Below are 22,838 nucleotides of genomic sequence, written 5' to 3'. Positions count from 1 at the left end.
TCTCATCTAGGTTAACATCTTAATAATCCTTGACTCTTCACTTTCTCTCATGACCCCTTAATCTCCACCCTCTTCCGTATGCAATCAATTGTCAAGTCTTGTCAATTCTATCTCCCCAACATCTCTCACATCTGTCCCCTTCCCTTTGTTCACATAGCCGCCATCAGGCCCGTATCACCTCTCACCTAGGCTGTTGAAATAATTCCCTAATTGGTCTTCCTGTCCAGTTTTCTGTTTCTTCAGTTGATCTTCTGGTCAGTCCCAAATTGGTATTCCTAAAATATATGTCTGGCCATGTCACTTCCCCCTGCTTAAGAAGCCACAGTAGTTCCCTCTTGCCACTAAGATAAAATACAAACTTATTTGTTTGGCATTTAAAAGTCCTTCAAATCTGGGCCTATCTTATCTCTCTAGGATGATTTCACATTACTGCTTCTCACATACTCTATGTTCAAGCCAGACTGGTCTTGCTGGTCCCTTACATATAATATCCTATTCCTTCCCTTTTCTGAGGCCCTTTCCCTCACTTCCACCTCTTAGAATCCCTTCAGGGTTCAGCTTAGTTTCCCTGTCCCACACAAGATCTTTTATGAACCTCATAGTTGTCTGTAGCCTTAGCCTTCCCCCAAATTATTTGGTCTGTGTAGGTATTGTATCCCTCCAATAGAATGTAAGCTCCTTATAGGCAAGGTCTCTCTAATTTCTGCCCCTGAACCCTAGCACCTAGCACAGTTACTTGCACACAGTAGGTATTCAATAAATTTTTGTTTAATTCAGTTGGAGGTACTAAGGTTCAGTAGCACCTCAGATAGACATCAGTTTAGGTCAGAGTCCCTTACAACTTGATATAAGGGAGTAGCAGAAAATAAAGCTAGAAATAGAAAGGAAGATTGGGCAAAATTATTAAAAAGTCTTAACTTGTAGAATAAGGAGTTTGAACCTAGTCTTATAATGGAATCATTGAAAGATTTTCATCAGGAAAGGGATATGATCAGAGCCTTCACTGGCTAACTCCTCTGCAGCCAGCTTCCAGTTTTCTGTGGGAAGGAGATGAGAGCATGTGTCATTGTATTTGGTCCAATGAACTCCCCCACTTAACCTTTGATAGAAGTTCCTAGTTTAGGGCAGCTAGGTAGTACAGTAGATAGAGTGCCGGGCCTAGAGTCAGGAAGACTCATTCATCTTCTTGAGTTCAAATCTGGCCTCAGATACTTACCAGCTGTAAGACCCTAGACAAGACCCTTAACTCTGTTGGCCTCAGTTTCTTCATCTGTAAAATGAGCTGGAGAAGGAAATGGCAAACCACTCTAGTATCTTTGCAAAGAAAACCCCAAATGGGGTCATGAAGAGAGACATAATTGAAACGACTGAACAACCACAAATGGCATAGTTCAGAGAGCACTGGACTGGTAGTCAGGAAATTATTAACTGAACTGTGTGACCTGACAGTAGGTACTTCAGCTCCCTGGGCATCATGAAGCCTCAGGCATAAAATAGGGGAGAGATGATCTCTTATAATCTCATCCAGCTGTGATGCTTTGTGATCTGGGCTCCCAAAATCATAGCTCTAATCAGCTGTACTATTCTGTGATTTGAACCTGTTGCTATAAGCAGTGGGAAAAAGAAGAAAAGGGACAAAGCAATCGATCTGTCACTAGTTACCTCAAAGGAAAGCATAAAGTTACACAGATGAGATGTACCTAAACTACTGGTATCTGCTTGCTGTTGCTCCTATTCTTTTCCTGATCCATTTTTTCTTCCTTTGTTGCCTTTTTTTCTCATTTAAAAGTTTCTCAATTTTTTCTAGCTTTAAACTCTGATTATGGTTCCTTCCTTACTTCTATGTGTTTCCCCCTTTTGATTGTTTGCATTTTTAAAAATATCAATGAATTATTAATGTATTCCCTTAATTTTATAGCCTAATGGTTGTTAATAATAACTAATAGTACTAGTAATTCACATTCCTAAAACATTTTACTGTTTTACAAAGTACTTTCCCTTTCACCAGACCTCTAGTGAAAGTAGTACAAGTACTTTTGGAAACAGCAGTCTGTGAAACATTCTAAAAACATAGATTGGAAAAGGAAGTGCAGAAGGGAAGCAAACTGGGGAAGCTGGATAGCATTGGTACTGTCATGTAAAATTTAATATATACTTTAAAATAAAACAAGCTCTACATAATAAAGATTTCATGGTTTTAATTATCAAAAAAAAAAAAAAAAAAAGGTTCTCCTCTCCCAAAAAATAATCTGGCAACTGAAGTCAGGTTAAGTGACTTACCCATAGTCACACAGTTGTTAGGGTTGGTGCTGGAATTTGAACCTAGGTCTCCTAGTACAAAATTCTAGCTCTTTTCATTAAAGAAGGATACCTCCTTACTCATAAGCCTAGTAAACTTCACATGATTATCCATTCCTTTTTATTGTTGCATCTGATTCCCTCTTTCTGTTTGATTCCCTTGATAATTGTTACCCATGTTTGCATCGCTACCTTTACTTTTAAATTTTCCTTAAATTCCTTCTGATAAGAAAGGATAACAGTCACTGGAATATAATAACCATTATCATTACCTCCTTAGCCCCTTTCTGTCTTTAGTTATCTTCTAGCACCACCCTTCCATATCACAAAATGAAAATCGAGAATTTATTGAAATTCTAAAAAAAACTAGTTGCCACTTTGGAAACCAAATGCATTATGGCCTGAACAAATTCACTGAGTTTATTTATTACTTGATATCCTTAGTAATCTTCTTTGGTCTCTCTCATATAGTGAAGTAGGTAGTCTTCTCTATAGGAAAAAAAAAAAAAGTGAGATTAGGGGCACCTAGGTGGCGCAGTAGGTAGAGCTCTAGCCTTGGAGTCAGGAGGACCAGAGTTCATATGTGGCCACAGGCACTTAAAACTTACCAGCTGTATGACCCTGGGCAAAGTCACTTAACCCCGACTGCCTCACCAAAAAGCAAAAAAAAAAAAAAAAAAAAGTGAGATTAATTTGAGTCTAAAAGCCAAGGTTGGTTTTCAGGAATTATAATAATAGTAACAGGGGAAATGGGAAGAGGATAAGCATTTTTATATGGCACCTTTTTCACATAACTCATGATCATCACAGCTCTGTGAGGTAAGTACTATCATTATCCCTTTTTTGTAGTTGAAACTGAAGCAAACAAAGGTTAAGTAATTTGTCCAGAGTCACACAGCTGGTAAGCCTCTGAGGCCAAATTTGAACTGAGATCTTCCTGACTCTAGGCTCAGCACTTTATGTACTATGCCTCCTTGCTACCCTACATTTATCATGAATATAGCATTTTAAGTTGCAAAGTGCTTTACAGACATTACCCTTTAATCTTCAGTACAATCCTGTGAGGTAAGTGTTGCCATCATCCTCATTTTATGGATGAGGGAATGGAAACTCAGGTTAAATGACTTCCTTGGGATAACACAGCTTATAATAAGAAGTGAGGCAGGATTTGAACTCAATATTCCTGACTCCAAGTCTAATGTTTATTATTTGTTTTATACTAACTGTAGCACCCTATGCCTGTATAAAGTCTGCATATTTTCATCAGTCACCGATATTTATTGAGTACTTATATGCAAATCACTGCTGAAATATATAGAGATAAATGAATACAAAATAGAAGAAAAATAGAAAGTGACCTCCATGTTCAAAGAGCTCATACTTTAGTTGATGTGATAGACACTCATGGGACGAGACAGCGAATAAGAAGTCAATAGATAAGTGCTCTGTAAATCCAAAGTATGGGACTTTACTTCGTGAGTCTCCTTTGTCCTTTGGTCCCTCCTAGATCCATGGAGAAGTAAGTGGCTTTTTTAATGGGAAAAAATGGGATTGATTGGAGTCCAATAGCAAGGATTGGTTTTTGTAATAATGATAGTAATCGCTCACATTTATAACTCTGTAGGACTTCACTATTTGCTGATCATTTACATATCATGCAAAGCACATGCTCTGCCCCTCTGCCTCTTAGAAAAGAAAAATGTTCCTCCAATATTTTTTCCTTCTCTTCAACATAATTTGAGCACATCATTATATGTCTTTTCTTCTCTCCTTTCTTATCGCTTCTCAACTCAATTCCTTCATTCTTTGCTTTCTTTATCTTTCCTGTTTCTTATTGCTCCCCATTTTTCTCCTTCCCTTTTCTCCTAGGTTATGTAATGCTTCAAGCAATTTGACTTTGTATACCATTGTGTTCTAGTGGTGTTTGTTGTAAGAAAGTATGAGTCATTTTTTGCAAATCACACTTTTCCCATTAAGTACAAATTATGTTAACAGTATCTGTTTCATCTTCTTGAGAAGGCTAAGCTATTTTCATGGTGCCAAAAAAAGGCATTAGGTGTCTGTGAAGCCTGGAAATACCTACTTCTCAATACAAAATCCAGATCTGTTTTGGAACAAGCTACTAAGCTGCAACCAAGGCTATCTAATGTGGTTTCTTTAAAAAATGGCTGCAGTGCTTTTTGGCACCATTTCTCCTTCTTTATCAATCCATTTCCATTTCTTTTGTCCATCACCTGTTCCATTTGTTTCCTTTCCCATTTTCTCTGCTAACCCAGCTTCCTGTTTATCTTTTCTAAACCACCTGAATATTCTAAACATGTTATCTACCTTTTTAGTGTATTTCAGATTATTGGTCATCCTGTAATAACAGATAATAATAGCAGCTAGCATTTATGTAGCACTTCAAGGTTTGCTGTGCGCGTTACATTTATTATTTCATTTGGTCCTTATAACAGCCCTGTGAGGTGGTGCTATTATTATTCCTATTTTACAGATGTGGAAACTGCAACTAATAGAGGCTAAGTGACTTGCCCAGGGTCACACAGCTAGTGTCTGAGGCAGGATTTGATCTTAGGTCTTCCTGGCTCCAAGTCTAGTACTCCACCCACTGAATTGCCTAGCTGCTTCTTAACAGCATACCTAAGTTTGAAAATACTATAATGCAATTAAAGTTATCTATGTAAAGGTTCATCTCTGGAAATTGGTTCATTTGCAGATGGAACATTTGCAGCAATAGGACCATTATTTTTAAAAAAAAAACCACTTTTTTGGAACTTAGAGATAAATGAATACAGAAATATTTAAATTAATATTTTAAAATAGCTTTTGACTTTACGAGTTTTGAAATAGTGAAAACAAAACTTTTTGTACTACAAAAGTATTATATTTATTTCTTTTGATCTTATATAAGGTTGGCTTTTTAGGGGAAGAGGTTGTTTTTATATTTACAAAATAACTTAATTGCTTTATTATAAACCCTACATCAAGATTTTCTTTATCTTAGTTAAGTCCCATTTGACAGTTTAGAACTGGGGAAGTTTGTTTCTGGTTAGGCCATGTTTTGCTTATGAGTCAATGCATGTATACACTCATTCTTTAAATCCATCTATTAGCAATATTCATTTTGTATATTTATAACACACATATTTCTTTTTCTCTTTAATGATCATAATCGTCATTTCCAGATGAGCGAAAAATAACACAAAATTTTCTTTTCTTTCCTTTTGTTGGGGGGAGAGGGTGGAGACTTAGTCTTCCTATCTCACCGAGGCTAGAAGTAGTGTGGTCACTCATAGGCCCAATCCCTCAACTGATGGGCATAGAGGTTTTGACCTGCTCCATTTCCAACCTGGTCAGGTTCACCCCCGTTTAAATAGTATGGTGGCCCCTATTGTCCCTCATTTATACCCTAATTCCTCTTCCTCAGTGCTTACCATATGGGTGAGACTTAGTCTAGGTAATGTAGTCCACTTTAGCCCTACTCAAGCTCAGAACTCCTGAGCTCAAGCAGTCCGCTGGCTTTAACCTGTTAAGTAGCAGGATTTGTAGGCATTTGTACATCCAGCAAAATAGCAAAATATTAATAACCCTCTTAGCTTTTTATTGTTGTTTTACCATCAGTTCTCCCACTACCTCTTAGAAATATCAGAATTTTTACTTCTGCTATAGCACAAGTAAAGATAAGCTTAAAGTAAGTTTTTTCTTGAAATTAATTCTGATGTTTTCTAAAGCAAATAAGCAAAATTTCATGTGCAACCTGAATGCAAGATTTTTTAAAGCCATTTTTTAGTGTAGGTGAATATTGTCAAAATGTTTATTTGTAAGATTTATAATTCTCACTAACAAGCCACTCTTAAAATTTTGTTTTTCATTATTATTTTCGGTTCTCTCCTCTTGTAACCTCCTTTTTTGTGTTTTGTATTCCTTTAGTAGAAATTTTTTTCCAATCTGATCAGTTTCTGAGAAAAATACTTCAGCGTGTCTTAGATCCTGAATTTCTCTTTGGGAAACTACAGGAAAAGTTGTTTAAAAGTTAAATCAGTTCTCATTATGAAACATGCTAACTGCCTCCTGACAGAGAGGTAATGGATTCAAAGTGCAGATTGACACAGAAGCAGATAGATAGGCAGATAGACAGATATTTTTGAATGTGCTCAATGCAAGAGTTTGTTTTGTTGACAATATAGTTATTTATTACAGTAGCTTTATTTGATTTAAGAGCAAACTTTTTGAAGTTGGAGTAAGAAGAGGAAAAAAAGGATTTGGATTAATTTTTTGAAAAAAACGTAATTTAAAAATAAAATAGTTAATTCTGGTTTAAAAAAAGTTAATTGTATGAGAAGATGTGAGACTTATTTACTGACTATATCTAGACAATGCCTGTAACAAGTTGTAATTATGCACTGTGCAATTGGTGATGAGCAGCTGCATGCATTAAAACATTTCATACACAGATTTTGAATTGATTTACTATCTTAGGTTGATAACCAATACTTGCTTAATTGTGTGTGCATGCGTTTAAAAATTTTTTATATATTTCAGGAAGTAAATTTTCAAGTGTAACACTAATATATTGATTTGCTCAGGAAACCAAGACATAAATCTTCAAAACCAAATGTAAAAGTTATCGACTATGTAGCTAATGTTTAAATTATTTCTAATTCTACTTTCTGGCTATACTTTAATACTTGCCATTAACATATACGTTGAAAATACTCCAAAAGATTTCAAATTTTCAGAAACACTAAAACTCTTGATTTAGAGTTAGCCTTCTCATTGTTGGGTTTTTTTTTTTTTTGTTGTTGTTGTTGTTTTTGCTTGGGCAGTGGGGTTAAGTGACTTGCCCAGGGTCACACAGCTAGTAAATGTTATGTGTATCTGAGGCCGGATTTGAACTCAGGTCCTCCTGAATTCAGGAGGCCAGTGCTCTATCCACTGCGCCACCTAGCTGCCCCTAGCCTTCTGATTCTTGCTAACATTCCCTTGCATCTTGCTACTGAATCAGAATCCTCTTCATTCAAGTATATTTTAATCATAATTGGAGTTACTACCATAAATGACAACAGTATTCTTAAAAGGTGGAGAAAAATGAAGTGTTTTGCCCAAGGCCAGAGTTGTCCATACCTGAATTAAAACTGACTGCAGCCTGCTTTTTTTAATGCGCTCATCCCCTTCAAAAAGCCTTGCTTCTGAGCAGATAACTAAGAATTATATTGTGGTATTTTCTTTTATTTATAAATAATCCATTCACATTTAGTCATTGCTTCTTAATACTTTGGTGCTGAGATACTCAATCAAGTACTGATCATTATATCAAGCTTGTTAATATTGTCCATTCTGTTTTAATCATTTCAGTTGTGCTGTTGTCAATTAACTGGATCAAAGTCTTTCTGACACTCATTGATAGTGCAAGAAACATTAAGATTTTCCTGAATGTTTTTGCCTTTTTATACTTTTTGCAAACCTGCCCTTTTTATTCTTTAATTGTCTAGCTGATGTGCAAAATGTGTTTTAAAATGCTATGTTTATAATGCAAAGTTATAAACTACTTGCTATAATTTTATTTTCTATAAAAAGTTACTGTTTTCTTGGATAAGATAGATTTTTTTGTAAAGTCAGTGTTTTTAAAAAACTCCAGTCAGTTTTGTAGTATGTATTTGTGAAAATGTTTGTGCTTTACATTTTTCGCAAGATATTTTCAGTTGCTGATCTACTTTTGCTAATGTTTTTCTAAACTTTTTTTTTTTTTTTGGCCACACTGTATCTTGTTGCTTCATCACAGTTTTAACTGAAAAGCTTTTTCACACAGTTATCTTCTTACAAGAATTGTACATATCACCCCTTGGCAAGTCTGTAATTTTAGGTTTAAAAAAATAATGCAAGTTTTATAATAAAATATAAAATGTGGGAAAAAAGCAGGAAAAAATCTAGATAGATAATATTAGAAAGGAAAAGCCTGGACAAAAAGAATTTGCAGGGATGTGTATTTACAGGGAGAATGTATTTTGTATGACTCTATAAAGTTAAGAATTTCTGATATCATCCCATATAGAATCATTTTCATGTTGCTACATTTCCAAATATGTCACATAATGATGATGAAAAAGTACAGGAGAGATTTAATTTCCTTAAAATTTATCAAAATTATTCATACAATTGAGTATGTCTTCTCTATAATTCCTTAAATTTGAGTACCTTGTGCCGTCTGCTGCCCACCATATAATTTCCTCTGACCAGTCCTCTTAACTTTCTGAATGGCGATATATCAGGTGGCATCTTCATTATGGTTAAGCTGCACTAGCATGGATAGAAACCATTGCCATGTCCAACAGAACAGTAGCCAGTATTTTAACTGTCCCAGTGGGCTGTAGTTTTTTTTGTTCCAATAAATATTTTAATTCTTAACTAGTGAATGAGTTTGGAGCTTTTGAAAATATTTTGTGCTCGATGTATATTATATTGGTGATATAGTGGCAACTGCAGATAAATTGAAAACTACTGGATCCATACATTAGAATTTCATGATTGCCCATATCTTATTTGGGTCATAAAAGCAAATTCACTGAGTGAGTTTCATACTAATCAGGAACAAAAATTGCACAGTATTATTAAATAAATGCATAATTGACAAAATCTAGTTAAATAAGAAAGGGCAGAGTCTGTTGTGACATGTTTTAAATTCTTATTTTTTTCCTTCAGCTTTTTCATGTAAATAAGCCTCCAGGAGTTTACTTTGAACTTCTGAGATATATCATTTACATTTGTAACTTTTAGCATTCTTTTTTCTCCTCCTCCAAATTTTAGGAAGAAAATCAACAATTTTTCCTCTTCTATATAATGAACTTTAGTGAAATGAAGTTCAAAAGACTTTTAATCTTAATGGAGGAGCTAAAAACAGTAATGAGCATACACAGGCATTGTTGTACTAATAAAGAATAAGAGTTGAGGTTTTAGTAGGATAATATCTTTACATACATTTTTATAGTCTCACTTTTTTTTTTACTTGGGCCTCATGTGAGCCCTTTAGGATGACCACAGGCTGACCACGTGGCTTCCCCAAACCTTTTGACTCCAAGTCCAGTGTTCTTTCCACCACCTCACTCTGAAGCTGAAGTCATGGGCCTGTCAGTATATGTGAAAGCTTCTCTAGAGCACTCTCCTTCTCTTTACTCCTTTCACTGACAGGCCCACTGTTACAAATCCCCACACCCTCAATTACCACTGTCAGATAACTACCTTATTTATCTTGGGGGAATAGCCAGATACCTGAGAGCCCTCAAGTGCTGGGTTACCAGTACTAGCATTCTGCCCAGGAGGTGCCACCACTTCTAGCCTAACAGAGTAAAAATAACCTACTAAGTTACTCAGGCAGCAACTGTCTGAGTTGGGGACTTTAATTATTTTAATTGCTATCCCTATTTCCTTCTTTTTTGCATGAACACTGAAGTGCAACTACTGGTTTACTTGCATCATTATCTCATTATGGTGTTAGTCCCTCTTCCAGTGGTGTACACAGCCATTTCCTTGTAGTTAGCTCCTTTGGAAACCCAGTTCCACCAACTGTTTTCATATGTAAGTGAAAAACTAAAAAGTGTACTTGGACTTGGGAAAGAAATCCCTGGTACATACGTACTTACATGTATATGTGTGTATACACATATACACATATATGCATACCCACATATACATACGTATGTGTGTATACATGTGTATATATCTATATCTATATGTCTATATAGTTATCAAAGAACTTTAATCTGTAAGAAACTCCGTCTTAAGAAAATTCAGTTGTAGAGAAATGGTAAAGCAGCAGTTATTTATTTTCTAAGTTTTTAATTTGTCATACTTTTTGTGTCTTAAAAAACATATATTTTGATTATTAAATTTTGAAAATGCTTTCAGGTAGGACTATAATTTAACATCTTAGAAGGAGATATGGTACAACTTTCCTAATGTTATATGTAAATAATTGTGCCATTCACCATACAGGTTTAATTCTTTTTTTTCCTATGAGATACAGTGTGGTGTAGTGGACAAGAGCACTACACTGGGAACCCAGAAGCTTGATGTAGGATTAATTAGTGAATAAATTAAAAAAAAAAAAATTTATTAACCCTTACTATGTGTCAAACATTGTGCTAAGCATTAAAAACAAAGACAGTAGCTGTCCTCAAAGAATTTACATTCTATTAGAGAAAGATAAACCATGGTCAGGCCAAGGATCTTTTGGCTTGGAAAACGGCAGTGTTGGATCTAATGCTAACAATGTCACTGGGTCACAAAATTTCTGTGGAATTCAGATTCTGGACTCTTAGAGTGAAGCACTTGAACTAGACAGTCTTCTAGCTGTGTACTGTGATTGTTTCTGATTAGTTTCTCTTCTGATATTGTGTGTGTGTATATATATATATATATATATGTGTGTGTGTGTGTGTGTTCCCAAGGACTTGGTTTTGTGTATTTATAAGAATTTGCTTTTACTTTTAGATATGATGAATGGATTAAGGCAGATAAGATAGTAAGACCTGCTGACAAAAATGTACCAAAAATAAAACATCGAAAGAAAATAAAGGTAGGCAACTGCTTTTTCCAGATTAATTCTGCTTTGCTGTTAATTACAAACAGAAATGTTTGTGCTTCCTGACTTTTTTAATGATAGGTTTGTATCTTAATGTTGGTGGACTATGCAATATTTTGTAAAATGTTGTTTTTCTTCAGCTAATTTTGTCATCAAATTCTCTCCAACCCCAGTACATATTCTTTATCTCCACCTGCACCCTTACCTGAATCCTTAGAAAAGGGGACAAGGACTACATTTCAGGAGATGACAGCAGTGTTCACGAGGTCTTTAAAAGAAGAAATTGTATATAAAGGCAGCTTCAGGATTTACCTCGCTTTTTGCCCTTTTTTTTTCTCACAGCTGTCTCTTTGCTTCTTTTTCCCCAGTAGTGGGTAACCACTAAGAATATCCTCAGAGAGATTCTTGCAGCCACAATATAGTTTCCTTGAAATTAGATAAAATTGTCCCTATTTACTTTGGTATACAAGTGTTAAGGAAAGGTGAAAGTGGCAGAGCAACACATATTTGTCTTTACCTGTGCTACTGAATACTTTCAGATTCCAGTAGTAAAATGTAAATGGGGGGCAGCTAGGTGGCACAGTGAATAGAACACTGGCCCTGAAGTCAGGAGAGGACCTGAGTTCAAATCCAGCTGCAGACCAAACACTTGACACTTACTAGTTGTGTGACCCTGGGCAAGTCACTTAACCCCAATTGCCTAAAAAGAAAAAAAATGTAAATGGTAATAGAAATTCCTGTCAGATTTTTTATCAGCTAATAAGTTGTATTTTTATAATAGCCCATTATTTAAATTATGTTTAGAATTTACTCTTTCTGACATACATAAAATAGAATGATTCTCCTGAGTTCTTTCAGATTTTTAAGAAACTGGGTTGAATTGTGAATCTGACCATTAACTTTTATTCTAAAATAGGTTTGAAAACAACTTTGAGTGCTGTTGTTATTGGATATTATTGTTGCCTTAGTTGTTGATAATTTCTTTTGAAACTTAATATTCAGTAGTAAGTAGTTGGTTTCCAGCTTTCAAAGCTTGGTCTTTTGATAAATTGCCTTTTAGTATATTAAATGGTGCTATAGTGACTTGAAAGAGTAGAGGTAATCAGTCCTGGGGTCAGGAGGACCTGAGTTGAAATTCAGCCTCAGACACGTAACACTCCTAGCTGTGTGACTCTGGGGAAGTCACTTAAAACAAGATCAGCTACTTATTTCTCAATGTCAAGTTAGGCCCAGTTTATTTTTTTCACTACTTAGCAGACCAATATTTTGTATTTCTATCACACGGGGTGATTGAGACTTTCAGACATGAATCTTTGCCCCTGGCCATCTTCATTCTTACTATGTTAAGTGTGGAAACACTGCTATTTAATGTACTGATGTTAAGAGTATATAAGAACTTTTAGAAGATTAGGAATATACCAGAGCCTTGTAACCTAGTGCACATTTTAATGCGTTACTCAGTAACTGATTAGTTGATCACCAGGAGTCAGAAGCCAGTTTAGTTTAGGGCAGGATATCTTTGCTTTTAGTCTATATTGAAAAAAATAGCCTTAGTTTATCAAGTATTAGTAATACTGAAGTACTGAAAAGATCTACAGTAGGAAAAAGGACAAGGGCATAGATAATCTGCATTCTGAGACTTTGAGTGCCAACTATGTAGACTAAATAGCATGAATTAAGGTTGTTTTTTGTTCTGCATTAAGCAACTCTAGAAATTCAAATCTCCATAGATTACTTAGAAACAACACCCTAAGAGTAATTGCTAAAAAGTAGTTTTAATTGATTCTAACCAGACTGTCACCTGATTGGAAATGATAAGTTTCAAAAGTTCCCCATCTTCTGTGAAGCTCCACTGAACCCATGAAAGAACAAAGAATGCTAGACACTATTGTTGACTTTCTAGGGGAAATCCTTTGTTTTCAGTGCTAATCATTTATCATCTGAAAGCAAAAGATTTTCTCTTGCCTATCTCATGTTTCAGCAATGAAAATTTATATCTTTAAAATCAAGTTAAGTTATTTTTATATAAGTTCTTAATTTAAGCTTGATTTTATTTTGTGTTGGAAGCTTTGTGACTTCAGTATACTCATAATTTGGCAGTTTATCAAGGTTCAAAAAGCCTAACAACTGGGGGCAGCTAGGGGGTGCAGCTAGGTGGTGCAGTGGATAGAGCACCGGCCTTGAAGTCAGGAGGACCTGAGTTCAAATCCGGCCTCAGACACATAATACTTATTAGCTGTGTGACCCTGGGCAAGTCACTTAACCCCATTGCCTAGCCAAAAAAAAAGCTTAACAACCTATCATTGCTAAAGTACATTTTAGCAATTTGTAAGATCTGTTATTATCCATTAAAGTAAAGTCTTCCTTACATGATATTTTGCTTTGAAAACTTTTTTTAAAAATTTGTTGTATTCTTTATGTTCTGTATTTTTATATTTTAGAAATTAAATTGTAAAAGTAATAGTCTAAAGTTTTAAGATAGTTTATAGCATTGTTAATTATAAATAAGATAAATCACAATTTGATTAATAAATATTTCTTTTTCACCTAGAATAAAATTGACAAAGAAAAAGAGAAAGATGAGAAATATTCTCCAAAAAATTGTAAGCTTCGCCGCCTGTCAAAACCACCATTTCCAGCAAATACACCACCTGAAATAGCATCTAAACTGGATACTGAAACCAAAAATTCTGAAGAAGTTCAAGTTAAATCTGTAGAAATTACTTCTATCCTAAATGGACTTCAAGGTAAAAAAAAAAAAATCCTGTTCAATTATGTAATTTTGCTGTAAGGTAATTCTGGTTGTCCAAATTCTTTTGTTTTAAATATATTTGCATCAAATATTAGTTGAAATAAATGAGCCATTGGCCAAGGCTTAACATCTTTGTATTATAAAGAAATCAGAGGTGATCAGAAAATTTTGAGAAAGAAAATCCCAGTAGTGATACTCTACTTCTATTATCCAGTCCTTTCTGAGATCATCCAGAGCATTATTGCTATGGCACGATTTAGTAGTACAATGATTATATAAATACTCTGGGATATAGACAGTCACATGTTTGTGGCGTCATTACATCTGATGTGAAAAAAAAAAAAAAGACTAAAATTTGACTTAAATTGTTTTTCCTTTGAGGATGTTTTAATTTTTTTAAAAAGATTATAGCTTTTTTAAACCAGAACTTACTTAGGGCAGGGAGTGGGAAGAGTAGAAGTATGTAGAACCTATAATGGCAAACAATATATCCAGTGTGTTAGGATTTATGAGTACATGGCCAAAAAAAATAGTAGAGGATGAGACAGCCTGGATGGGTTATGATCTTCATTATTGCTGGAATTATCCACACAAATGAGATCTCAGATCTATTAAAGTATAAAAAGGATAATAGTGATTGGTAATAATAGTGACAATAATGGATAAAATTTAGATAGTTCTTTCCTCATAATGAAGTTTTGGGTTAGATGGTACATGTATCACCCTTATTTTATGACGAGGAAACTGAGATTGACTGAGGATAATTGACTTGCCCAAGGTCACATGGACATTAGGTTGCAGAATTAGAATTGAAATCTATTTCTCATGACTCCAGGTCCATTACTTTTTCCACTCTATAGTTTTGTGATATGTAAACATGCCTGGTATATCTTTGGTGGGCTAACATGTTTCTTTGTTTCTTTATGACCTATGCCCTACTTGTTTCTTGAAATGTTTTAGGTAGTTTAAATTTTTTTTAATGCCTGCAAAACAGGACAATTATAAATGAAAATAGGAGTATAATTAAAAGAAGCTGAAAAATGGATGTGTGGGACATTTAAGATGTTATATATCAATTAAAAATAAATTCAGCTCTGAATTCTGTGGCAGCTAAGGTGAAAAGGGAAACATGCTGGGTTACATAATTCTTACCTGATGAAAGGAATCATCTAAATTCATCTGGAGAGAAATAGGCTTTTTCCTGTTATCTTGTTTTAGGAGGAGTTGTCACATCAATAGTAATTTAAATTTATGTAGGCTGTCTCAGAAATCTTAGTTTTAAGCTTTAATAAATTTAGGAAGCATAAATGCTACAAAACTGCAAAAAGCAACATTTGGAAGGTTAATTGTTTAAAATATTGATGTTTTAATTAAATTCTTATGCTACACATCACTGCAGTTTATTTTTAACTTAGTAAAAAACTTTGATCAGTTGCTGTGCAGTGACTGAAAAGGATTATATTTAGGTAATCCTAACCTTAAGGAACAGACAAAGAATGAATTTTTATGCATACATGATAGTTTTGACATGATACCACAAGAAAAAGTCTAATAGAAGTAGATCAGGTAGCTGAGATGGCCATGGAAGAGGATCTCTTCTCTACAAGCCACCAGTCTGAGAAAGTGTTATCCAGAAACTGTTGTACACACAATGCATAATGATGGAGGCCCCCGTCTTGTTAAAACTTGAAATTTATTGTTCAGAATTCACAAAACTACGTAAAGTATAAAAGAAGTTTAAGCAAACTTTCAATTGGTGTTTTTTGTTAAGTTTGTAGAATTTATGCTTCTGAAGTTTTTAAAGCTTGAAACTGCACTGAGACTTCTGGGATACCTTCCATATATGGCTCTGCATTTTATAATTGCTTTCTTCACAACAACCCTGTGAGGCAGGTAGTATAAGCATTATCCATTTTTATATATGAGGAAACTGAGGTTTCTAAGATAAATTAAGTGACTTGCCCAAATTAACAGAAAGTAATAAAACCAAGCCTAAAACCCAGATCATCTGACTGATAGCATTCACAAATCCTTATATAATGGACACTGGGTAACATATTGGACTATGTCTCCAAATATAATTTTGCAAATGGTACAGAAATTTTCTTCAAATAAATTTAACTCACTAAATGCATTTTTGTAGGGAAGTAACATAATACCGTCCATGTACAGAGCCTTCTAATTTAATTTAATAAGTGTGTAGAAATGGACTGATGGTTAACATATGCATTAGAATGTCTCTGAAATACCTAATGCCTCAACGTCTTTGGGCATGTGGTTCAGACCAGTCAATTCATGATGAAATTCTGTGAAACAGCCATATTCTGTGTTGCTCATGAAAGAAGGGTCCATTTGCTTTTGCTGTCAGATGTACATGATGAAAATTGTTGTTCTTTGGTGAAAGTTTGTTGTATATTCTCACCCAGATAGAGGAGTACCTTCTACATGTAGGTAGGTGCCTATGGTGATCTACGTTTTTCTAAAAATAAGCTTTGAATCTGTTTAAGTACTAGACTAAGATAATTCGGGTAAAGCATAGAAGTGACAATTTGTACATGAAAAATATTAAGGACAGTGGTTAGCAATTAGCCACCATGATCATTCAAGAATATTGGTATGGGACTTTTAGAATACCATGTTTTGAGAGGGACTGCATCATTAAGGACCTAGCAGGATGAGTTAGCAGCAAAATATATACCTAACTAGTTAGATAAATTGCACTAGCAGATGGGATTATTTTAGTAATGCCCTCTTGGAAGTTGGAATATGTCTGCCAGATACACTGTCTTTTAGTTAATATAATTGATGTTAAGCTGTTCTTTCTAATGAGAGTAATCTATACATGCTGCTTTTACTTCCATTTACTCCTCAACTATCTGTATTTCCTTCTCACGACTCTACTGAAATTTTTTCTCCAAGGTCAACAATGATCTTTTAATTGACAATTATAATACTTTTTCTCAATCCTCATTCTCCTTATGAGAACATATTGACCAGTCTTTCACTGATATGCCTACCTTCTAATTCCTGGACACATCTGTCTTATAATTCTCCTCTTTTCACTTTAGCCACTTCTCCGTTCTCTATTGTTGGTTCCTCCTTTTCCTCCTATCTTTTAATTGTCCTCCTCTTTCTTCTCTTCTTTTTCTGCCCTCTCTCTCATCACTCTTTACGTCTGTTCTTGCGACTTCATTTACCATCTCTATGCCAATCACCCCTACATTTATTTCTGGCCCTAACCTCTCTGTTGAGCTCCTGGCTTGAATTTCCATTTACCAGGTGGATATTTCCACCTCAATTACACACCACATACTCATGTTTAATACATGTAATGTAAAGTTGAATTTATAATCTTCCCCAGAAAACCAGACTCTCCTCTTAACTTGCAGTTGGCTTTTGATAGCACCACAATTCTTCCCATCACCCAAACTTGAAACCTTGGATTCATTTGTGACTTTCTGTCTTTCCTTACTTCCTACATAAAATTGATGGCCAAGTCCTTTTGATTCTACCATATCTTTTGTATCTCTCCATTCTTTTCACTTCCACTGCCACCACTCAGGCTTTTATTATTTAGCTCTTGCCTGAACTAATGTACTGACAATCTAACTGGTATCCCTGCCCTTCAGTGTCTCCCCTGTAGGAGGCATCCTTTATATCTTTATCAAGATTATTTTTCTAATGATGTATGCTTTGGATTGGCACTCTCCTGCTCAGTGCCTCTGCAGCACCTACTAAATATAGCATAGACCCATTAACCAAATTTTCTACTCCCTCCACAGTCTGTCTCTAACCTCCCTTTCATACCTTCCCCTTCATGTAATCAGTGTTGTTACCAGATTGGACTCCTTGCCATTCCCTAATCTCACAGTACCCTCTCTTCCTGCCTCCATGCATTTGTGCATATTGTCCCTTGTACTGGGAATATTCTCATACATCTATCTGTTGAAATGCTTCTTTTCCTTTAAACACCAAATTATGTGCCACCTCTAACATGAAGTCTTTTCTCATCTCTTCCATCCAGAAATGACCCTACCTCCATTGTTTGACCCCTCCTTTGTACTTGTTATAATCTAACTTGTATTATAGTTGTGTGTATATATGTCTTTTTCTTTCCTACTGGATTGTAAACTCCTTGAAGGCAGTGACTTTCTTTTTTCATCTTTGTATCCCCAGTGTCTTGCACATAGTAGGTGCTTAATAAATGTTTGTTGACTGAAGTTTAATTAACCAACAGGTTCAGCTGCTTTTTAAAGCTACTTTAGGTTCATGGTATTAAAGTTCTGTCACCAGCACAGAGGAGGTTGCTTATCTTCCTTTTGCTTTGCCAAGAGGCTATACATCCAGCTCATCTGATAGTTATATCAAGTTATTAAAATATAAGTTAAAAAGGAAGAAGTGGATAGTACACTGTTTATAATTGAAATTTCTTGTGATAAATATTTATGGCTACTGTGATTCTGGTGGTAATGTTACGATGCAGACTTTGAAAAAGCATTAGGTGCCTGGGATCATACTAGGATTGTAGTTTGAGCCAGAGGTGGTACCCATATGAGTACCAAAATCTGCTGAGAAATTAATGAATACTGTAGAAAGTGTTAAATTGTTCTTAGTTGCCTTCTTGGTAAGACAAAACAAATTATAGCATTAATCAGATGTGTGGAATAGATCCTGCTTGTTCTCTGTGCCAAATATTGAGAAGAAAGAAAGCATAGAATGAATTTCAAAGAGTTGTCTTATTAAATAATGGGTAATTGAGGAAATAGGGTTTGATGATGGGGTTGAATTCTCTTGCCCATACCAAGAGGGCAACTGTGTCTGTATGGCTAATTGGTAAACAATTTGACAAAGATTGGTACTCAAAGGCAGGAAGAATTCTGGTAGCAAGAAATGCTTTCCAGAGGAAAGGCCTTTTTCAGCATTAAATGATTAATTGGATATTTTAAAGTGAATATAGTTATTGAATCCCAGCTAGGGAGAATACTGCAATCCATAAAATGATGAGAGAACGTCAGAAAATCATAAGATTAGGAGAAATAACTTGTCTGATAATCAACAGTTATTTTTGCTTCCTCTTATCTATTCCATGGTTGACAATGTTCTATCAGATTGTAAGCTCCTTGAGGGCAAGAACTGTGTTTTATTGGATCTTTGTGCCTCCCTTACCACTTTGGATGGTGACTTGTATAGAGTGGCCACTTACCAGGTGTTTGGATCAATGAAAATCTACTTCTATTACTGTCCCTAAGGACTGACCCTAAAACAGTCTTTTCGGATTTGTATTAAAGTTTTAAATATAGCTATTGGTTAAGTATATATATGCACACACTATATGTATGTATAAGGTGTGTACATATTAAATAAGTCTATGTGTAACTTCATCTGAGCTTTTCACAACTCATTTTGGGAGAATGGATAGGAACTGGGGCAAATTCATATGTTAAGACAGTTGCATCATCAAATAAAGTAAAAGAATGATGTTTTCTAAGAATTTTTATATTTTCAAGAATTCAAAAATATTTTTTTAAAATGTATCTTCAGTGTAACAGCAGTTGTCTGCCTTGTTACATTTTGGTTAGCTTAATGGATTCCTTACTATGTGAACCAAGCACTATCATTTTTAAGGTTCAAGTTTTATGATTCAGGACCGGCAAACTACCTGCTCTTATACTTACCTCTTTCTTTTTTTCCTTCTTAGTAAATTTTCTATGGGGTGCTATCAAATATTTCTAGTAGATGATTTTATATGAAGAAACCTCTGAACAAATGTAAAATTTAAGATTTTTTAAGATGTACAGTTTCACCTTTATTCTCTTAGAGAATGGGGAGCCCCACAGACAGTTATTTTTTAGACATATATTGCAGGCTTAGTCCATGAGGGATGAGACCACAGTGTGCCTATAGCACCTGGAATAATGGTCTTCAAAAAGTAAATATTTAACAAATGTTTGATTCAGTATACACATATATATGCTAAGTCATTATATTTAAAGTGTTTTATTGGGTTTGCATACTATTATTATGCCTTAAGAAGAAAGTTCTAGAATAGCTCCTGTTTGTATGGTACTTTATAGTTAATGAGTGTTTTGTGAACATCCGACTTGAATTTCATATCACCCCTTTGGGTTAGTAGCATAAATTTTTCAGAGAGGAAACTGAAGCTCAGAGAGGTTAAATGATTTGCAAAAGGTCACACAGTAAATAAGTGTTGGAGCTGAAATCCATCCAAAGCCTTAGGAATCCAAGTCTAGTGGTTTTTTAATAAAACTACATTACCCTCTCTCCTGAGATAGCCTGACATTTTATATCAGCCACAGACTTCCTATAACCCTTCACAATCCTAAACTTGAAGTTTTAAAACAAAGTGATGGAAATCCATCCTTGGCAAGATTTTTGGGTAAAACTTTGTTATGTAAAAAAATAATAATAATGGAATATAACTGCTAATCTTGCTTTTATTTTGTATTAAGACTAGTTTTTTTTTCTGAAAAATATTTCTTCATATTGAATAAAATGAATGGTTTTCTAATATATCTGTGTTATGTGTGTTCGTATAACTGGTCTTGTCATCTTATTTTAATAGCTTCTGAAAGTTCTGCTGAAGACAGTGAGCAGGAAGATGAGGCAAGGACTCAGGACATAGATAATAATGGCAAGGAAGAGTCTAAGGCTGACACTGTGAGCCATGACAAAAATGAGCTTAGTCCAAAAGAGGAACAGAGCAGTTTATCTGTGCCACAAGAAAACAAAATCCAAACAGATTCATTAATACCCAAGTCAATATCAAAATCTCCAGAAAGATTACGAAAAGACTTAGAAGAAATATCTGAAGATACTGATTATGAAGATGAAGTCACAATAAAAAGAAAGGAACTCAAGAAGGAGACAACAGATAAATCATCAAAGCCTCAAGTAAAACGTGGTAAGAGAAGGCATTGCAATACAGAAGAATGCTTAAAGCCTGGGTCACCTAGCAGGAAAGAGGAGAAACCTAAGAGCAAAGAATCCCTTTGTTTAGAAAATAGTAGCAACAGTTCCTCTGATGATGATGAAGATAAATCCAAAGCAAAAGTGACACCAACTAAGAAATACAATGGTTTGGAGGACAAAAGGAAATCTTTAAGGACAACTGGTTTCTATTCAGGGTTTTCAGAAGTGGCGGAAAAGAGGATAAAACTGCTAAATAACTCTGATGAAAGACTTCAGAACAGTAGAGCTAAAGATCGAAAAGATGTCTGGTCAAGTATTCAAGGACAGTGGCCTAAAAAAACACTTAAGGAACTGTTTTCAGACTCAGATACAGAGGCTGCAGCTTCACCCCCACATGCTTCCCCTGAAGATGTGGCCACAGAGGAGCAGCTACAGACTGTGGCAGAAGAAGAGAATGGTTCACCTGGTATTGAGTTAGAGAAACCATTACCTGTTAATTTAGATATTAAACCTGTGGAGGAAAAAAGCACTGAAGTGAATGATAAGAAATCAGAATTTCCGAGCAGTGGGAGTAATTCAGTGCTAAATACCCCTCCTACTACACCTGAATCGCCTTCATCTGTAACTGTAACTGAAACCAGTAGGCAGCAGTCAGCTGTGACAGTGTCAGAAACATTGGCCCCAAATCAAGAAGAGGTACGCAGTATCAAGAGTGAAACTGATAGCACAATTGAGGTGGATAGTGTTGCAGGGGAGCTCCAGGACCTCCAGTCTGAAGGAAATATCTCTCCAACAGGCTTTGATGCTAGTGTCAGCTCCAGCAGTAGTAATCAACCAGAACTGGAACATCCTGGAAAAGGTGAGGAAGAAAACTGAGAGCTGAAAATGCTAACTTATTTAGAATTTCCCTTCTTAAAATTTTAATGCTTTTGCAGTTTCTGTTGCTATAGCTTGATACATTTAAGGGAAGTACTAGTGTGAACATGGAAAGACTGATAATTGAAAGGTGTATTGTTAATGGACAACAGAATATATTTAATGGCCCAAGAAGGCTTTCATGTTCTTTTCTTGAGCAGTCCATGAAATTTCACAGTGTACCAGAATGAATCTTGGAAATTGCACCCCAAGCCCAAACTCATTTGCTTATTCATTTAAACAGTGGTTGACTGTATAGCATGAGCTGCTTGAATATATTTTTGTAACATTGTTTTTTGCAGATATGATGTGCAGTTTCTCACAAACATTTTGATTTATTGACAGACCCCTCCACCTTTAACCAAATACTGTATGTAGGGGTTTGGAGCAACCAACTTCCAGGCACTGCTTTCCTCAGACAACCGTGTCAAACTGATTTTCAAGCCTGGCTAACTTGTGTGAGTTTGTAAAGGAATTTGATGCTTTCTTAGATGCATAGCTCCCAAATTGAAGGACCAATGTGTATGTTAGTAGTCTACAGTAATCCATTTTGATTTTTGCTTTCTCAAGTGAAGAAGTTGTCAAAATTGGAAATTCAAATCGGTATCTTCTAAAAATTTTAGAACCTTTATATGACACAGTAGCTATACCTCTTATCATCCTTTTCCTTATAAACCACTTTGTTCAGGTATCTGTAAGTCAAATATGTATTGTGGGCTGAAATTTGGTATAATACAGCTTGGTTTTGAAGCATTTTATGAAAAAGATAACCCACAAAATTTTAGTCTATCATTTTTATTTTGGTCAAATTCTACCTTAAATCACTTGAAATATGAAATTTTCTCACCCAAATCATTATTTGTGGGTTTTTTTTTTGATAAATGATTTTTTTTTCTATTTCCCACATCCATATAACTACATTGTTTAATGATATTGGTACATCCAATAGAATTGAATTACATGGGTATGGTATGACTTTTTAAAATGAAAGAGTCCTTTGACACAAAAAATAGATTTTGCTCCAATAGCGATGTAATTACATTGAAAGTTTTTTTTTAAATAATTAAATTCCCAAGAGATAGTTTTTCCATACTGCTTTTCATCTCTGAAAAACATTTAGTTATGGAAAAATAAAGGCTATAACAGTTCATATTTTGTAAATTAGCAACACCCTTCCAGTTTTGTTGTTGAATACATAAAAACATATAAAGCATGATAGCATGTTCCCATATTTTGGTCACAAAAGACAAACTGTTATCTGAAATCAAAATTTGCATAAGCCACTTCTGGCCTTTTTTTTTTTTTTTTAAAGAAATTATTTTCCTTCCAAAAATAATGATCTCATTTTTATGTAGCTTGTTGACT

General features: G+C 34.9%; 1 protein-coding gene across 5 annotated transcripts in view; it reads left to right on the top strand.

Moving 5' to 3' along the window:
* LOC114049735 (AT-rich interactive domain-containing protein 4B) overlaps positions 1-22,838 on the top strand; it is a 196,399-nt gene that overhangs the window by 146,974 nt on the left and 26,587 nt on the right. For 3 of the 5 annotated variants that reach the window (XR_003569904.1, XM_027871123.1, XM_027871122.1), the window contains 3 exons: positions 10,786-10,870; positions 13,428-13,623; positions 20,212-21,417. Coding sequence is in view for 4 of the 5 variants with exons in the window: in XM_027871123.1 (XP_027726924.1) it covers positions 10,786-10,870; positions 13,428-13,623; positions 20,212-21,417 (1,487 nt within the window). In the remaining variant the exon portion in view is untranslated. Of the gene's footprint in view, positions 1-10,785; positions 10,871-13,427; positions 13,624-20,211; positions 21,418-21,818; positions 21,932-22,838 lie in introns of all 5 variants that reach the window. The other 2 variants (XM_027871124.1, XM_027871125.1) reach the window with 2 other exon arrangements.

The sequence above is a fragment of the Vombatus ursinus genome, unplaced genomic scaffold (assembly GCF_900497805.2).
Source record: "Vombatus ursinus unplaced genomic scaffold, bare-nosed wombat genome assembly UNPS02014798.1, whole genome shotgun sequence".
Classification (NCBI taxonomy): domain Eukaryota; kingdom Metazoa; phylum Chordata; class Mammalia; order Diprotodontia; family Vombatidae; genus Vombatus; species Vombatus ursinus.
Note: the sequence above shows the minus strand (reverse complement) of the source record. Positions and strands in the feature narration are given on the sequence as shown.